General features: G+C 31.3%; 2 protein-coding genes across 5 annotated transcripts; one reads left to right on the top strand and one right to left on the bottom strand.

The window, feature by feature from the left end:
- Nucleotides 1-706: 706 nt before the first annotated feature.
- Nucleotides 707-4520, top strand: LOC120078585 (putative protein FAR1-RELATED SEQUENCE 10). 4 transcript variants are annotated; one of them, XM_039032870.1, is made up of 6 exons: nucleotides 707-797; nucleotides 1531-1592; nucleotides 1838-2904; nucleotides 2982-3425; nucleotides 3520-3559; nucleotides 3686-4520. In XM_039032870.1, exons 3-6 carry the CDS (start codon nucleotides 1876-1878, stop codon nucleotides 4126-4128), a joined length of 1956 nt encoding a protein of 651 aa, XP_038888798.1. In that variant the 5' UTR covers nucleotides 707-797; nucleotides 1531-1592; nucleotides 1838-1875; the 3' UTR covers nucleotides 4129-4520. The 4 variants fall into 4 exon arrangements, with proteins under 4 accessions (XP_038888798.1, XP_038888795.1, XP_038888797.1 ...); XM_039032867.1 differs by having other exon boundaries at nucleotides 3520-4520; XM_039032868.1 differs by lacking the exon at nucleotides 707-797 and adding an exon at nucleotides 827-1046 and having other exon boundaries at nucleotides 3520-4520.
- Nucleotides 4521-9027: 4507 nt separating this feature from the next.
- Nucleotides 9028-9736, bottom strand: LOC120078263 (histone H3.v1-like). The gene has a single exon (XM_039032487.1). The coding sequence runs from the start codon at nucleotides 9554-9556 to the stop codon at nucleotides 9074-9076; it is 483 nt and encodes a 160-aa protein (XP_038888415.1). The 5' UTR covers nucleotides 9557-9736; the 3' UTR covers nucleotides 9028-9073.
- Nucleotides 9737-14050: the final 4314 nt, after the last annotated feature.

Raw genomic sequence — 14050 nt, 5'->3', positions numbered from 1 at the left:
TTTAAAAATTTAGAGATCAAATAGACACAAAGCTAAAAGTTTATGGATTGAACTTGTAATTTAACTTTTTAATTTCATAGAAAAATATCTTTTTGGTCCATAAGTTTTAGGTCTAGTTTTCATTTATTCCCGAGGTTTCAAAATATTGCACTTTTAGTCATTAAGTTTTGAGTTTGATTTTAATTTAGCTTGTAGGTTTCAAAATGTTACAATTTTATCTTTGAGATTTGAGGTTTGTTTCAATTTGTTTTAATTTTTTACCAAATACTTACATTCAATCTTTAATGTTAATATTTATTAATTAATTTAAAAGAATTATAATTAATTAAGTTTCAATCATAATTTTCGCAGATAGAAAATGTCAAACAATTCACAGAAATAACAAAAGAGACACTAATAGATTTCTATCTGCATCTATCACATAGTATATACTTTATTTGTTTATATCACTGATAGACTAAGATTTCTATGAGCCTCTATGACAGAAGATTAAAATTTTCTATTTTGTTTAAATAGTTTCCTTAATTTTTAAAAATTCTTTTTTTTTTTTCTTATTTTTTATTTTATATTTAATTTGAATTCGGAGTTGGACTATTATGTGCGTGATACCGTTACATTAATTGGGCTCCCATTGAGGTAAGAAGACCTTCTCTAATATGACAATTAATTTATTTATATTTTTATATTAATCAATCAAACATATCATAATTGAATAAATAAATACGAAAATGAAAATGGATTTTGTTCAAACCAAAGCTTCAAGCAATGGAGGATGTGTTCACTCAAGGATTCTAAAGGTTAATTTTTTTTTTCTTTTTCAACGGATTTTATCTCGGCAAAAATTCCCTGTTCGATCAGTTTCTTCCTCTTCTTTCTGCTCCGGAATTCCTTTGCTGGAATTTATTGATTCTTGATTCTCTGTAAACTCTGAATTCCTTAAATTTTGCTGCCATTAGTTTGTTTCTCATTTCTGTAATGGTCAAAATTACATTCTGGATGGCTTATTAGTTGCATTTCTGGAGCGTTACCCTTGCTGCCGTTTAGTGGTATTCGAAGTTTTCTTTGTTGCATTTTGTCGAACTGGTGCTGTTCAATGCTCAATTTGGGGATTTTACTGCAATTTGTGTGCATTTTAATCTCTTCTATCAAGTGGGTCTGCTCTGAAAGTTCATATTTACTTTTGCTGTTCGCTCGTTGAATTGAACTCACATGTGGGGTTACTGCCACTTGAACTGAACCTTAATCGTTTCTTTACTCTTCAGATCTTTTGTTGCTTGCCATTTATAGCTAAGCGTTATGTTTTAATAAAAATCAAAATTATATATGTGCATTTATACACATAGATACATTCTTGAAATTGCATTTCCCTTCATCCAGATGCTAAACTTGGAACAAGATAGAGTACTGTAAACAGAAAACCAAAGTGTTTTTAAGATGCATTTGTAAATTTTATTGGGTATTTTCTCTGCCCTTTTCTATTTTTAAATTGGAATGACCTGATTGGAGCTGTTTGGTTTTCTAATCTGCCAGACGTTTGGGTTGAGTTGTTGGATTGGATCAATTGGGTGCTAAGAGAAAAAGAATAAATTCAGGTTTGATTTTATTACTTATTATTTATTAATTAGGTCAAGCTAGCAAAACCTGGTAGAGGTGATGTGAATGTTTTATTGAAGTGGGTTATATTTTCTGCTGTTTGTTGTTCGGTTCTTTTATTATTTCAAGATAAAGCTCCTATTCAGAAATGCATGTGTAATCTTTTTCATTTAAGAGGAGGCCTTTGCTTCTCTATATTTGAATGATAAAATGTAAATCCACATTTCCTTTTTCATATTACCAGCATGAAAGCAGAGCGTGAAGATTGTGTTTTCTCCAGCAATGGCAATGAAGCTACCGTCTAACATTTGGATTCAACGCCAGCAGTGCCCATGTGGAGATTGGAAATGTTATATTAGATACGAAAGTGAAGATCAGGCTTCCGTAAGTGCCTTGATCGTGAAGAGTGAGACAGTGCCATCTCAATTGTCATCAGAATCTGTTTTCACCCCCTATGTTGGTCAAATATTCAAAAGTGATGTTGATGCATTTGAATACTACAGCAACTTTGCTCGGAAGAATGGGTTCTCAATTAGAAAAGCCCGTTCAACAGAAAGCCAAAATCTAGGGGTTTATAGACGAGATTTTGTTTGTTATCGGTCTGGATATAATCAACCAAGGAAGAAGGTCAATGTGGAACACCCTCGGGAGCGGAAATCTGTAAGATGTGGATGTGATGCTAAATTGTATTTGACCAAGGAAATTGTAGATGGTGTTAGTCAATGGTATGTGTCACAGTTTAGTAATGTGCATAATCATGAGTTGTTGGAAGATGACCTGGTGCGTTTACTTCCAGCTTATCGGAAAATACCGGAGGCTGATCAGGAACGCATCCTATTACTCTCCAAAGCTGGATTTCCCGTGAACAGGATTCTGAAGGTGTTGGAGTTAGAAAAGGGTGTACAACCTGGACAGCTGCCCTTTATAGAGAAGGATGTTAGGAACTTTATTAGGACTTGTAAGAAAACTGTTGAAGAGAATGATGCTTTGCTGAATGAGAAAAGAGAGAACGAATTACTGGAACTTCTCGAGATATGCAAGGATATGGCCGAGAGGGATTCAGAATTTGTTTTTGATTATACTAGAGATGAAAATGGTAAGGTTGAAAATATATCATGGGCATATGGTGATCCTATTCGTGCTTACTCCGTGTTCGGTGATGTAGTTTCTTTTGACACTAGCTATCGTTCTATTACCTATGGGTTACTCCTTGGAGTTTGGTTTAGCATGAACAATCATGGAAAGCCAATTATACTCAGCTGCGTGCTGCTGCAGGAAGAAAACTCACACTCATTTTCTTGGGCTCTACAGGTTTGTGGATGCAATTTCTTGTCATCAGTGTGCACCTACCTACACGTGTCTTTTCACAGTTTTCTTATTTTTAACAGAAATTTGTACAATTCATGAGAGGAAAGCATCCACAGACAATTGTAACTGACATAGATTCAGGGCTCAGAGATGCCATATCAAAAGAACTGCCAAATACTAAACATGTTGTATGTATATGGCATATTCTATCTAAACTATCAAGTTGGTTCTCGTTGCCCCTTGGATTGCAATATGCAAACTTTAAAGTTCAGTTTGATATGTTGTGGCATCTGGAGAATATAGCTGATTTTGAGCATCAATGGGATCTCTTGGTTGCACAATTTGGTCTTGCTTCTGATAAGCATATAGCTTTACTATATTTATATCGAGCATCATGGTCGTTTTCCTTTATTAGAGGTTCCTTTCTGGCTCGTACATTGACAGATGATTTCTTTCAATCCTTAGAAGCGTTCTTGAAAAGAATCTTGAGTGCACAGACATGTTTGCAAATATTCTTTGAACAGGTATTGTTTATTGTGCTACTCCTTGTTCTTTCTTGCTGGAATAGTGATTTATACTGGTTACGATACCAAACTATGTTGGTTTTGTTTCATGCAGGTCAGTAATGCTGCGAACTCCGGAATTCAAGCCAAAGAAGGTATGCAGTATTTACATATTAAGACGTGCATGCCTATAGAAGAGCATGCACAGAGTATTCTCACACCTTATGCCTTCAATGTGTTGCAAAATGAAATTGTGCTATCCATGCAATATGTTGCTACAGAAATGGGAAATGGTTCATATCTTTTGCAACATTACGAGAAAATGGATGTTGAGCGTCTTGTTAGTTGGACACAAGATGACAAGCAAGTCCACTGTTCCTGTAAAGAGTTTGAACATTCAGGAATATTGTGCAGGCATTCAATTCGAGTACTTGTCATGAAGAACTACTTTAAACTCCCAGATAAATACCTTTTACTTCGTTGGCGACTACAGAACTCTTTAGGTACTATATACAATGCACATTCTCAAGGCAGAAGCGAAGCTTGCGCCCAAGCCTTTCATTCTCTTGCTGCAACTCTCTTGACAGAGTCCTTGATATCCCATGAGCGTTTTAATTATGTTCATAGAGAACTCTCAGGCCTCCTTGAGCATGTCAGAACCATGCCAGTGGTTGACGAGTTTTCTATGAATATGATGACGGTAAACGAGGTTAACGATCCATAGATATTGTGATCTCACCTCACCTTATGTGTCTATTTAAGTTTTCCATTTCAAGAACTCAAAGATCTCGAGGAAGGAAATTGAGTACAGAATCCAGTGAACTCATCAATTTTCTCATTTCAACACCACCTATCAGAAAAAGTGGGATTCTTTATGAAAATCCCTGAAGCATCTGTTGCTTCGTTAGAGTTGTATTCTTTACAATGACTCTCAAAAATGGATACGCTAAAAGGAAATATTACTCTTTTTTTCTTCTTGTAAAAATTGGAGAAATATTGTAAAAAGTGAACTGGAAAGTTGTCTTTCCTGTTTTATCCATCAATTTGCTTCTAGTTTCAGTTGCCTTTGTATAACTAGCTATGAATAATATCCACAACTCTTGATTCATCATTCTACTTTGATTTGCAACTTGGATGCTGATTTAGTTTCTCTATATGAATGATAATTGATCGGGTAAACTGTGGCAAAGAGGACTTGTAGACACTGATTGGGATGGAAAGTTTCCATCTCAATTCTGAATAATCACTCCATTTGTCTTTTGAAAAACATTCCTTTATAGACTGATGGAAAACATTCTTATTCTTTCTGTCTGTTGTTTGTCATCAACTCGGAAGACCTCATGAATCTGTAGGGTCCATTGGAGGAAGTGGATCAAATACTGCTGAAACTCAGTGTCCCCCCACACTCACAAAGCAGGTATTTGGGTTTGTTTGGTTCCTAAGAAACATTTCATTGTGGAAGCATGGTTTCTTTGTTACCCCCATGTTCTCAAATCATTTTTACAAGTGAATTGTGTGTCTTCCACTGTTGCAAGTGATGCAATGGAGTGGAGAAAATAGTATGGTTGTTGAGCATGCGGCAAATGCATAATATTATTTTGTCAGATTCTCTCATAATAATGTGTTTGATCCTTGTTTGTTTTGTTCTTAAAAAGCAAAAGATGTTTGGTATAATGGGAAGATAATCAGTTCAATTAGAGAATTTTTATTTGATTCCATTTCTTATTTTAATTTTCATAGGTTCAAGAATGATGAGAGGAAAATTATTTTCTTTTATAGATGGTCTCATTCTACTTTGTCTATCTATTCATTCTTTATACTGTTTGTCTGCTAGGTCGTATTAAGGTAGTCTATATTTGTCTTATAGACATGCCACATTATCATTTCAAACTTATAAGAACAAAATAAACACAATCAGACCAGCACCAACAATAGAGCAATCTCAATCCTCTTTCAATGTAGAGGACAACCACCCAGGGAACTGAAAAACCCAAGAACCCCCAATGTGTCCCACAGAAGAAGACCCACACAAAACAACCCAAGTAAGGCGATGCGTAATCGAATTGCTAGAACGATTACAAAAAGAAAAATAAACCTGCCCAAGGCTTTAGGCTAAAACAAAAATATCATTTATGGTTAAGCAGCTTTTATCATTTCAAGGACGTTCAAATCCACCAAAATTACATTTGGCTTCTTCAGATGTAATGTAGAGCACCGTCGAAAACCCTCGTAGATCCTCACAGAGTATCACTCTAAGAAGTATCTGTTTTTAGAAAAATAAACAAATGACCACAATCAGAGTAATTCATTGGCAAATTAGAAACTACATCATTCAATTTTGATTTCAACTACTTTTCTTGAAAAAGTAGTGATAAAGTTCATGCCTTCAAACGTTAGATGAATATTTTGAATCGGCCAATTGAGTCATCAAAGATAGATAAATACTCATAAAATATTATAACCTCAAACTAAATGATAGGATGATTTTGATGAGATCAGCAAAAATATGTGATATGAATGAGAATCGGAATTACATCAGAGGTTGAAATCTTTTTGTTTGCACTACTTTAGTTTTATTTCATCCATGTTCAAGAAAAGGAGGATGATGTGCCAACTCATTATGCTCTCAAAACATGCTCACTTCCCCAACAAATGGTTTTGAGGTTGTCCCTACCTGCCTGCCATTACACCTAAAGCTTCTCACAAACTCACCCTCTTTCATCTATGGTTGAAAAACTAGTCTTTTCTCTTCTAATTTTTCTCTTAAACCCAACCGATTATCAACATGTTTTGGAGTAATTTTAGAATGGTTAAAATCATCTTTGTCGTATTTTAAATCACTATAAAATGCATCTTTAATCACTCAAAATCAATTTAATGTTTAATTTTACACTTTTAAATCCACTTTTCATACTATTAAAATTTATTTTAGATTATTAAAAACATTTTCTGAGTGATTTTGTGAGTGACAAAAGTAATTTTAAGATTATATATCATAAATCTCATCTTGTGAAAGTTTAGGTTTCGTTTGGTAACCATTTAGTTTTAGTTTTTGATTTTTGTATTTTAAGTTTATTTTCTCTAAATTTCTTACTTGGACTTTGAAAATATTGGTTTAAAAAAAAGATAATAAACCAAAAAATTAGAGGTAAAAAGCGTGTTTATAGGCTTAATTTTCAAAAACTAAAAACAAAAATTACATAGTTACTAAGTGGAGCTAAAGTTAACTCATTACACCTAACCATCAGAGCTGCCATTTAAACGTGACATGATGTAGTGTATGAACTTGTGAAAAGGAATTTCATTTGGTGCAATACTTAACACTAACTTTTGTTTTATGAACAATTTGAGAAAACTAACTTTTTTAAAAAAATTGGTTTATTTTACAATGAATCTTTTCCATTAGTTAGCAAATGCTACAAATAAAAGTGAAACTTAAGACTTAGATCCAACCTTACATCAATATATAGTTGAATAATCATTGATAGAACATAGTTGAAAAACCACTAATTGGTTCATCTATAATGACGGTTTGATACGACACGAACATAGTAACTCGACATATTGTGACTTTTATGTCAATGTTCACCAATAGGGTCAATTTTTTTGGCACAAAGAATACTTCATACTTGGAAAATTTAAAACAAAAAGACCTAAAATTTGGAGTCAAGTGATCCTTCCAAAGGAAGCTTCTTGTGGAATGGAAACAGAGAGATTAGGACAAATAATGACAGATAAACAAGGACACATAAACAAGAATACAAAAACAAAATAAGTAGAAAGATAGGGGACCAAAGACCAAACCCAAAAGATGCTGTTGACATCTCTACTTGTAAGAGAATTATAAGAGTGTTGGAACCATTTAAATATTTTATACCCAAATTTTAACATTTTTCTTTGTTTTGTTTATATATATATATACACACATTAACATATATATATATATGTATGTGTATATTTCTTCACCAAACATTGGATGAGGACACTGACTCATTGAGGCTTAACTTTTTCTTTTATCAAACTTATCCCTAAATGTACTGTTTTGTGGATGTTTCCTCATGGACTTGTCGAGGAAGTTAAGGATTAGAAACAAACAAATTCACTTTTTATTTTTTAATAAACAAAAAAATTAATAAAATCAAGAGTGGGTTGGTTTTTTTTTTTTTTTTTTTGGTTTTTGTAACTGTGAGATGTCATGATAAATGTCTTTGAACTAAGCAGTTATTCAATGTCAAAGGAAACATACTATATAAATGTGTTAGAAACTAAGAGGTCTGTAATTCAAATCTTCTTACTCCTATTATATTAAAAAAAAAAATTCTTTTCAATTTTGACTCATGATATTTTAAAAGTTTGAATTAAATATATTAGAATTTTAAAATTCCTTTCCAAAGAATTATAGGTTAACAAATTTTGTTGGAGTACCTAATAAAAATTAGGAAAAAGAACATATATATATTTATAAAAGGGTTGTAATCATTTAAAATCTCAAACTAGTAATTACATTAATTAATGTCATAAAATTTTCATAAGTAAATCAATTTAGATTCTATATTAAGATTTCAATTTTAAACTAATAAGGCATAATCGGCTCAAATTTATACTTCTTTAAATGTAGGGATTAACATAACGTTAGAGAGAAAAATGTTAAAATTAAATGGATAGTAACGGATTTCCTTTAATTTGAGTACTCTTTCATGTTCTAGTCTTCCTTTATTTTCCATATTCCCTCTATTTGTTTATGAAGAATGACACGATAAATTTTCTTGCCACTTTAATAAGATTTTGAGAGAGAGATAATTTATTTTATTAATTATAAATAGAATCAACGAATTATAGTTATAAATATGGTCTAAATTGAGTAAATTACGAAAGTATAGGATTTTACGAGAAAATCGAAACTTCTAAATGTGGAATAGGAACCAATTATATATAGGTTTAAATACTTCCTTAGTCTCTATATTTTGAGTCTTGGTTCATTTTTGTCCTTATCCTTTGAAAATATTCATTTTGGTCTTCATACTTTTAACTTTAGTTCATTTTGGTCCTTACACTATCAAAATGTACATTTTGGTCCTTGTACTTTGAAAAAGTGACCACTTTAGTACTTACATTTTCATTTTTTTAATAATTAAAATTGTCACTTTTTGAAAGTTAAGGACCAAAATGAATCGAAATTGAAAGTACAATGATCAAAATAAATAATCTGAAAGTACATAGACCAACATGAACTAAAATTGAAAGTATAGGGACCAAAATGAATATTTTCAAAATAAAGGAACGAAAATAAACTAAAATCCAAAATATAATGACCAAAGTAGTATTCAAACCTATGTATATACATTAGGTATTTTGTATAATTTATTTGGTTTCAATTTTTTTTTTTTTTGGTAGCAATTTACATTTCAATAAACATTTTCCAAAATCTCATTCACCTTCATATATTCAGAAACATTCCTTTCACAAAACCATTAGCACATCTTTTAAAATTCAAAGACAAAATTATGATAAAATGTGTGCTTTTTATTTATTTTAATTTCATAATTCTCTATCCTAATTATGCCAAAATGAAAGGTAAAAAAATTATTTCTATATCCAACTGAAGAGAAAGTGAAGAACAGAGTAAAAAATTACAAAGTCAGAATTTTTAATCATTTATAAATTCTCAGTTACAAAACAAACACTTGCTGTGATTCAAATTTAATTCCTTCCTTCATTTTTCTAATAAATTCTTCACATTTCTTATTCAATTCTTCGTCAATTTCCTCTTCTTCTTCTTCTTCTTCTTCTTCATAAAAATTGAATCTTTCTTCTTCATCTTCATCCTTTGTAATCAATTCTTCATTTTCTTCTTCTTTTGCAATCAACCCATTTTCCCTTTCTTCTTCAATTTCAACTTTGCTCTCAATTTTTCTGTTCCCATCAGCCATTGCAGCCCCTAGAGCTTCATTTCTGCCACTCTGTTCGTCGCTGGAGTTGCCGATAAGACCGGAATTTCGAACGATGAAGACAAGGAGGCCATTGCAGAGCAAGAACATGTAGTTCTTGTGGATTGTTGTAGAGATATAAAGGTTCAAAGAGTGGAGAAAAGGAAGGAGAGAAGAGTAAAATACCATTGCAGATAGTAAAGAAGCTGAGATCACTAACTTCATTGTGGAAATTTGCAAATTTTGAAGGATTGGATTGAAATTTTGGATCAAGATTTGATGATTTTGGCCAATTGGGTCAACTGGGTGTTTCAATTTTTGTGGAAAAATTGAAACTTTTCAAGGAAAAAAAAAGTTGTTGTGGGTTTGTGTTTTGAAGGAGATTGGTTGGAGTGGAATTGGGTGTGTTTTAAAGAAAAAAAAAACAATCCTTTTGCTCTATTTATAATGGTTGTGAAGCTTAGTGTGAACATATATGAAATGTTTATTTTACAATATTGCCCCTCCCATGTGGGGTGGTGTGCAATGATTTAGGGGTAATTTTGGTAGTGAGTGATGATTCAGTCAGTCAACTTTTTGTTTTGTGTTCATAAATACATATATATTTTTTTAAAACTTTATTCCTTAGATTATTATTATTATTTTTTAATTTTATTTAAGAAGACTTTCATGGGTGACTTTTAAATTTCTTTTGTACCAAAGGAAAAGGGATTTTTTCAAGTGACCTTGTGTTTGAAATTTATGAAGCTTCAATTGAAAATCTTCCATTGTGGTGTTGTTTATCGAAAAATTTACCTTTTTAGTCTTCGAGTTTTTAAAAATTTCATACGTTTGATTTTTATTAATATTTGAAATTTTAGATGGATATATTTAGTCTTAAATTTTTAAAATGTTCTTTTTTTTTTAGTCTTGTCTTTTTAAAATAAATTTATAATAGTATTTTTTATTATTTTAAATTGGAAATTAATTTTAAAAAATGATCTCATATAGTTTAAAATAATAATAATTACTTCAAGGACATTGATTTAAGAAGACTTTGACGGGTGACTTTTAAATTTATTTTGTACCAAAAGACAAAAGGAAAATTTCCAAGTGACCTTGTGTTTGAAAAGTATGAAAGCTTCAATTGAATATCTTCAATTTGTGATGTAATTTATTGAAAAAAAAATTACCTTAGTCTTTTTTATGTTTTAAAATTTTTGTGTATTTAAGGTGTCATAAGAGTGTTAGAGACGTGTCAATCTAGTTGAGATATCTCGATGCACTCCCTAATCCTTCTTGCCTTGTAAATATTGTTCAAAAGAGATTTTGTGTATTTAGTCTCTAATTTTTAAATCATACTTATTTAGTATTCGAGTTTTTAGAATAAGTGCATTTGGTGTTAAGTTTTCAAAATGTTCTTTTTTGGTCGCTGCATTTTTAATATAAATTCAATTAAAAGGCATTTGCAGTAATTTTTTATTATTTTAAATTGGAAAATAATTTTTAAACAATTACCTCATATAATTATATAAAATAATAATAAATAAATACTTTAGGGTCCTTTTAAACCAATTCTAAAAAATTTGGATATTAAAATTTACATTTGAAAACTATTCTAAAAAAATCTGACAACTAAAAAGATATGTTTTAAAAATTTAGAGACCGAACACTTACCTTTACTCTTCGAAATATAGAAACTAAAAAGAATTTTTTTTCCTAGTTTATATTTAGATTATGTTGAAGAGTGAGTTTTAGGAACTTGCATTGAAAAGTTTTAGAAACTTGAATTGAAAGAGTTTTATGGATTTGAAGTCTATAAATAATATGGTTATTTTGATTATAGTTAAATTAGTGGTTGTTAGGATTATAGTTAATCAATATTCAATTTTCAAAAAAATACAAATCATCAAATCATATCATTGGGGTAAGACGCACTTTTGATCTCGAATTTTGAAGTAAATGTCTATTTAGTCCTTGAAATTTCAAAACGAGCACTTCAGTCTCCGAGGATTGAGAAATGATTTTAAATGGTCTCTAAGACTACTTAAACCATTAGTTAACTAATGGTGAAATGAGGTGGATGTTAAATGATGAGTCGATCGGGTTATTTTGAAAATTTTATTAATTTAATATTACTTTTGTATTTTTTTTTTTTTTACACTAACGTGGACTCTCTTTTTCATTTCCGGACTCCATCTTCTTCAACCTCCTCCGGCGCCTCTCTAATTGCCAGCAGTTGTCGCCTAGTGGAAACGATGACATTTTGTGAAATGAGTCTGACGCTTGAAGAAAGTTGTATCAAATTTATGAAGCTGAAGGATGAAAGATTTCCTTAATGTCAAAGCTAGCATTTTCCTCTTTCTTTTTCCCACTTCCTCTCTCTCTCTCTACACTATCACTTCATCTTCCTTCCGATGTAAGAAGAGTCGAGGTTAATTAAGTAATATTCTAGGTTAATTCTCTTTTTATCCCTTCTTGTAATAAAACTCTATAAATAGGAACCGTCCCCCCTTGTATCAAACACATTATTCATTCTAATAAAAGATCCACAATCTTGATTCTTGGAGATAATTCTCCTTTTATCTCATTTAGACTATGTCAATTTGGTATCAGAGCACCCATTTGGGTCACGTTGACTGGCACCGGTGAAGACCAAGAAACTCTTGGTGACACCGATCACAAGAAGGAGCTTCATGAGTTGTATTGGTTGCCAAACAACACACATCTAATTAGGGAGAACCCTTGAAATTACAAAAAAGAAAGAAGAAATAAAAAAAATTTCAAGATTGCAAGAATGGACTATTGTCAATCAAAGATATCCAAGAAAAAATATAGCAGTTGGTGTAGGTAAGAAAATCAAATTTACTTCCAAAAATAATGTTGGAATTCTGACTTAAGTGATTCTGAAGAAGAATTTCAACATATTAATTTTGCCCATGCTCGATTGTCTCAAAGAACCTATCATTATCCACATTGGAAATTTGATTCTGGTGGTTCTAGTGACTTCGATAATGTTTCAAGAGTAGTTTGGGACGGAATAAGAAGGCGACAATATCGAAAAAGAGCCCAACGATCCAATCAAACCTATTTTTCAAGATATCAACAAAAAGATTGGGAGCTAGATGAATTAACGAATCATCAAGAATCAACAAGAATGGTTCTTTATAGCCCAAAAAAACATTTATGACTCAAAATTATCTTTTTGGTTATGAAACACGATCAAGAAACGTTGATTCAAGAGAATCAATAGATGAACCTTATACTCATTATGAGATTAAAGCATATTCAAGAATCCAACAAGATGACTACTTTGATCCCATAGCATTAGAGGAAATAAAGAAAACAACAAAAGAAATCCAACGTTTGGAAAAAATGACTCTACATATTGATCAATTTATTTGCATGAGTTCAAGAATGGATTGATTTCATATATCAAAGAAAAAACAAAGGAAACATGGTTGAAAATTTTTCAAATAGAAAATTTTAAAGATAAAATTGAAGAAAAACAAGAATTTGAAGATATTACTTTGGAAATAATTTCAAGTGAAGAAGAAAAATCCAACGAAGAAGATGGAAAAGAAGTATCGAACACCGAGCAAGAATTGAGCAAGAATAATGACACGTTGATTGGGTTGGAAATGGATCACCGAACTGTCAAAGAACTTGAAGTGAATGATAAAGAAGACGTGATTCTTGAATGATTCTCTCTAGAAGGTGTTTTTTTTTAATGATTGGTTCTTTGAATACGGTTTTGAATGAGCTTGATGGAAACATCTTTTTTGGGTTTATGGTTGATGGAGAAGTTCATCATTTGGTTGCATATTGTTTTTTTTCTTGAATTTATCCTTTTGATCATAATATTTTTGTTCAAAATATAGGAGGTTGGTTTGGTCACACTCCGTTGAACAAGTTTATTCCATTCTTTGTTTGCTACATAAATTTTTTCTTTTTAAAACTTGAAGACTAGTTTTTTCTTTTTTGGAGGGGTAGAATGATGTAAAAAAAAAAAAGGGGTTAATTGGGTAATTAGATAATATTCTAGGTTAATTCCCTTTTTACCTCACCTGTAATAGAATTCTATAAATAGGAACCCTTCCCTCTTGTATCAAACACATTATTCATTCTAATAAAAGAATCCACATTCTTAATTCTTAGATAGAATTCTCCTTTAGGCTACATCACCTTCCTAATCATCCTTCCCCTTATTACTCTTTCTCTCCTCCATTTTCCTTTCACATTTCAAGTTTATCTCTCTCACACAGTTTGTTCCTCCATTTATTAATCCTGTATGCTACTCTAAACCAGAAGGAAAATTTCATAAAATGACCCAGAAACAAAAAACTTTTGGATGACCTATTTCTAAAAGTTTTTCTATGGCCGATCTTTTTACCATGTGAAATACCAGTTTTACCCCAACTTTTAAAATCTTCTCAACCCCCCTACCTTCTTTCTCCTTCAACAATTTCTTCAACCATTGTATTCAATGCAATACTTGTTGGGATTGGTGTCCTAATTCTCCCGGAGTCTCGTTGTTTTATAAAGATACATATTGTTTAATGAATAAAATAATTATTATTTCATTCTGGCATTTACTCATATCCAATAAACAAAGTTCATTGGTTATCTTATATGAACTTACATGTATATGTGATATACAAGTGAATCATGCCTTAAGTGATAACCTAAATATGTCTGTAGTATAAGGATTAAGGTAGGATACCTAATCCTGGTGACACT

The sequence above is a fragment of the Benincasa hispida genome, chromosome 5, assembly GCF_009727055.1.
Source record: "Benincasa hispida cultivar B227 chromosome 5, ASM972705v1, whole genome shotgun sequence".
NCBI classification, from domain to species: Eukaryota; Viridiplantae; Streptophyta; class Magnoliopsida; order Cucurbitales; family Cucurbitaceae; genus Benincasa; species Benincasa hispida.
Note: the sequence above shows the minus strand (reverse complement) of the source record. Positions and strands in the feature narration are given on the sequence as shown.

Bases quoted from the DNA above. Each gene is read 5' to 3' on its own strand.
- LOC120078585 (XM_039032869.1), top strand. From the start codon at position 1,876: ATGGCAATGAAGCTACCGTCTAACATTTGGATTCAACGCCAGCAGTGC. The intron at 2,905-2,981 runs GTTTGTGGATGC...TATTTTTAACAG, and splicing joins CATTTTCTTGGGCTCTACAG to AAATTTGTACAATTCATGAG. The intron at 3,426-3,519 runs GTATTGTTTATT...TGTTTCATGCAG, and splicing joins TGCAAATATTCTTTGAACAG to GTCAGTAATGCTGCGAACTC.
- LOC120078263 (XM_039032487.1), bottom strand. From the start codon at position 9,556: ATGAAGTTAGTGATCTCAGCTTCTTTACTATCTGCAATGGTATTTTAC.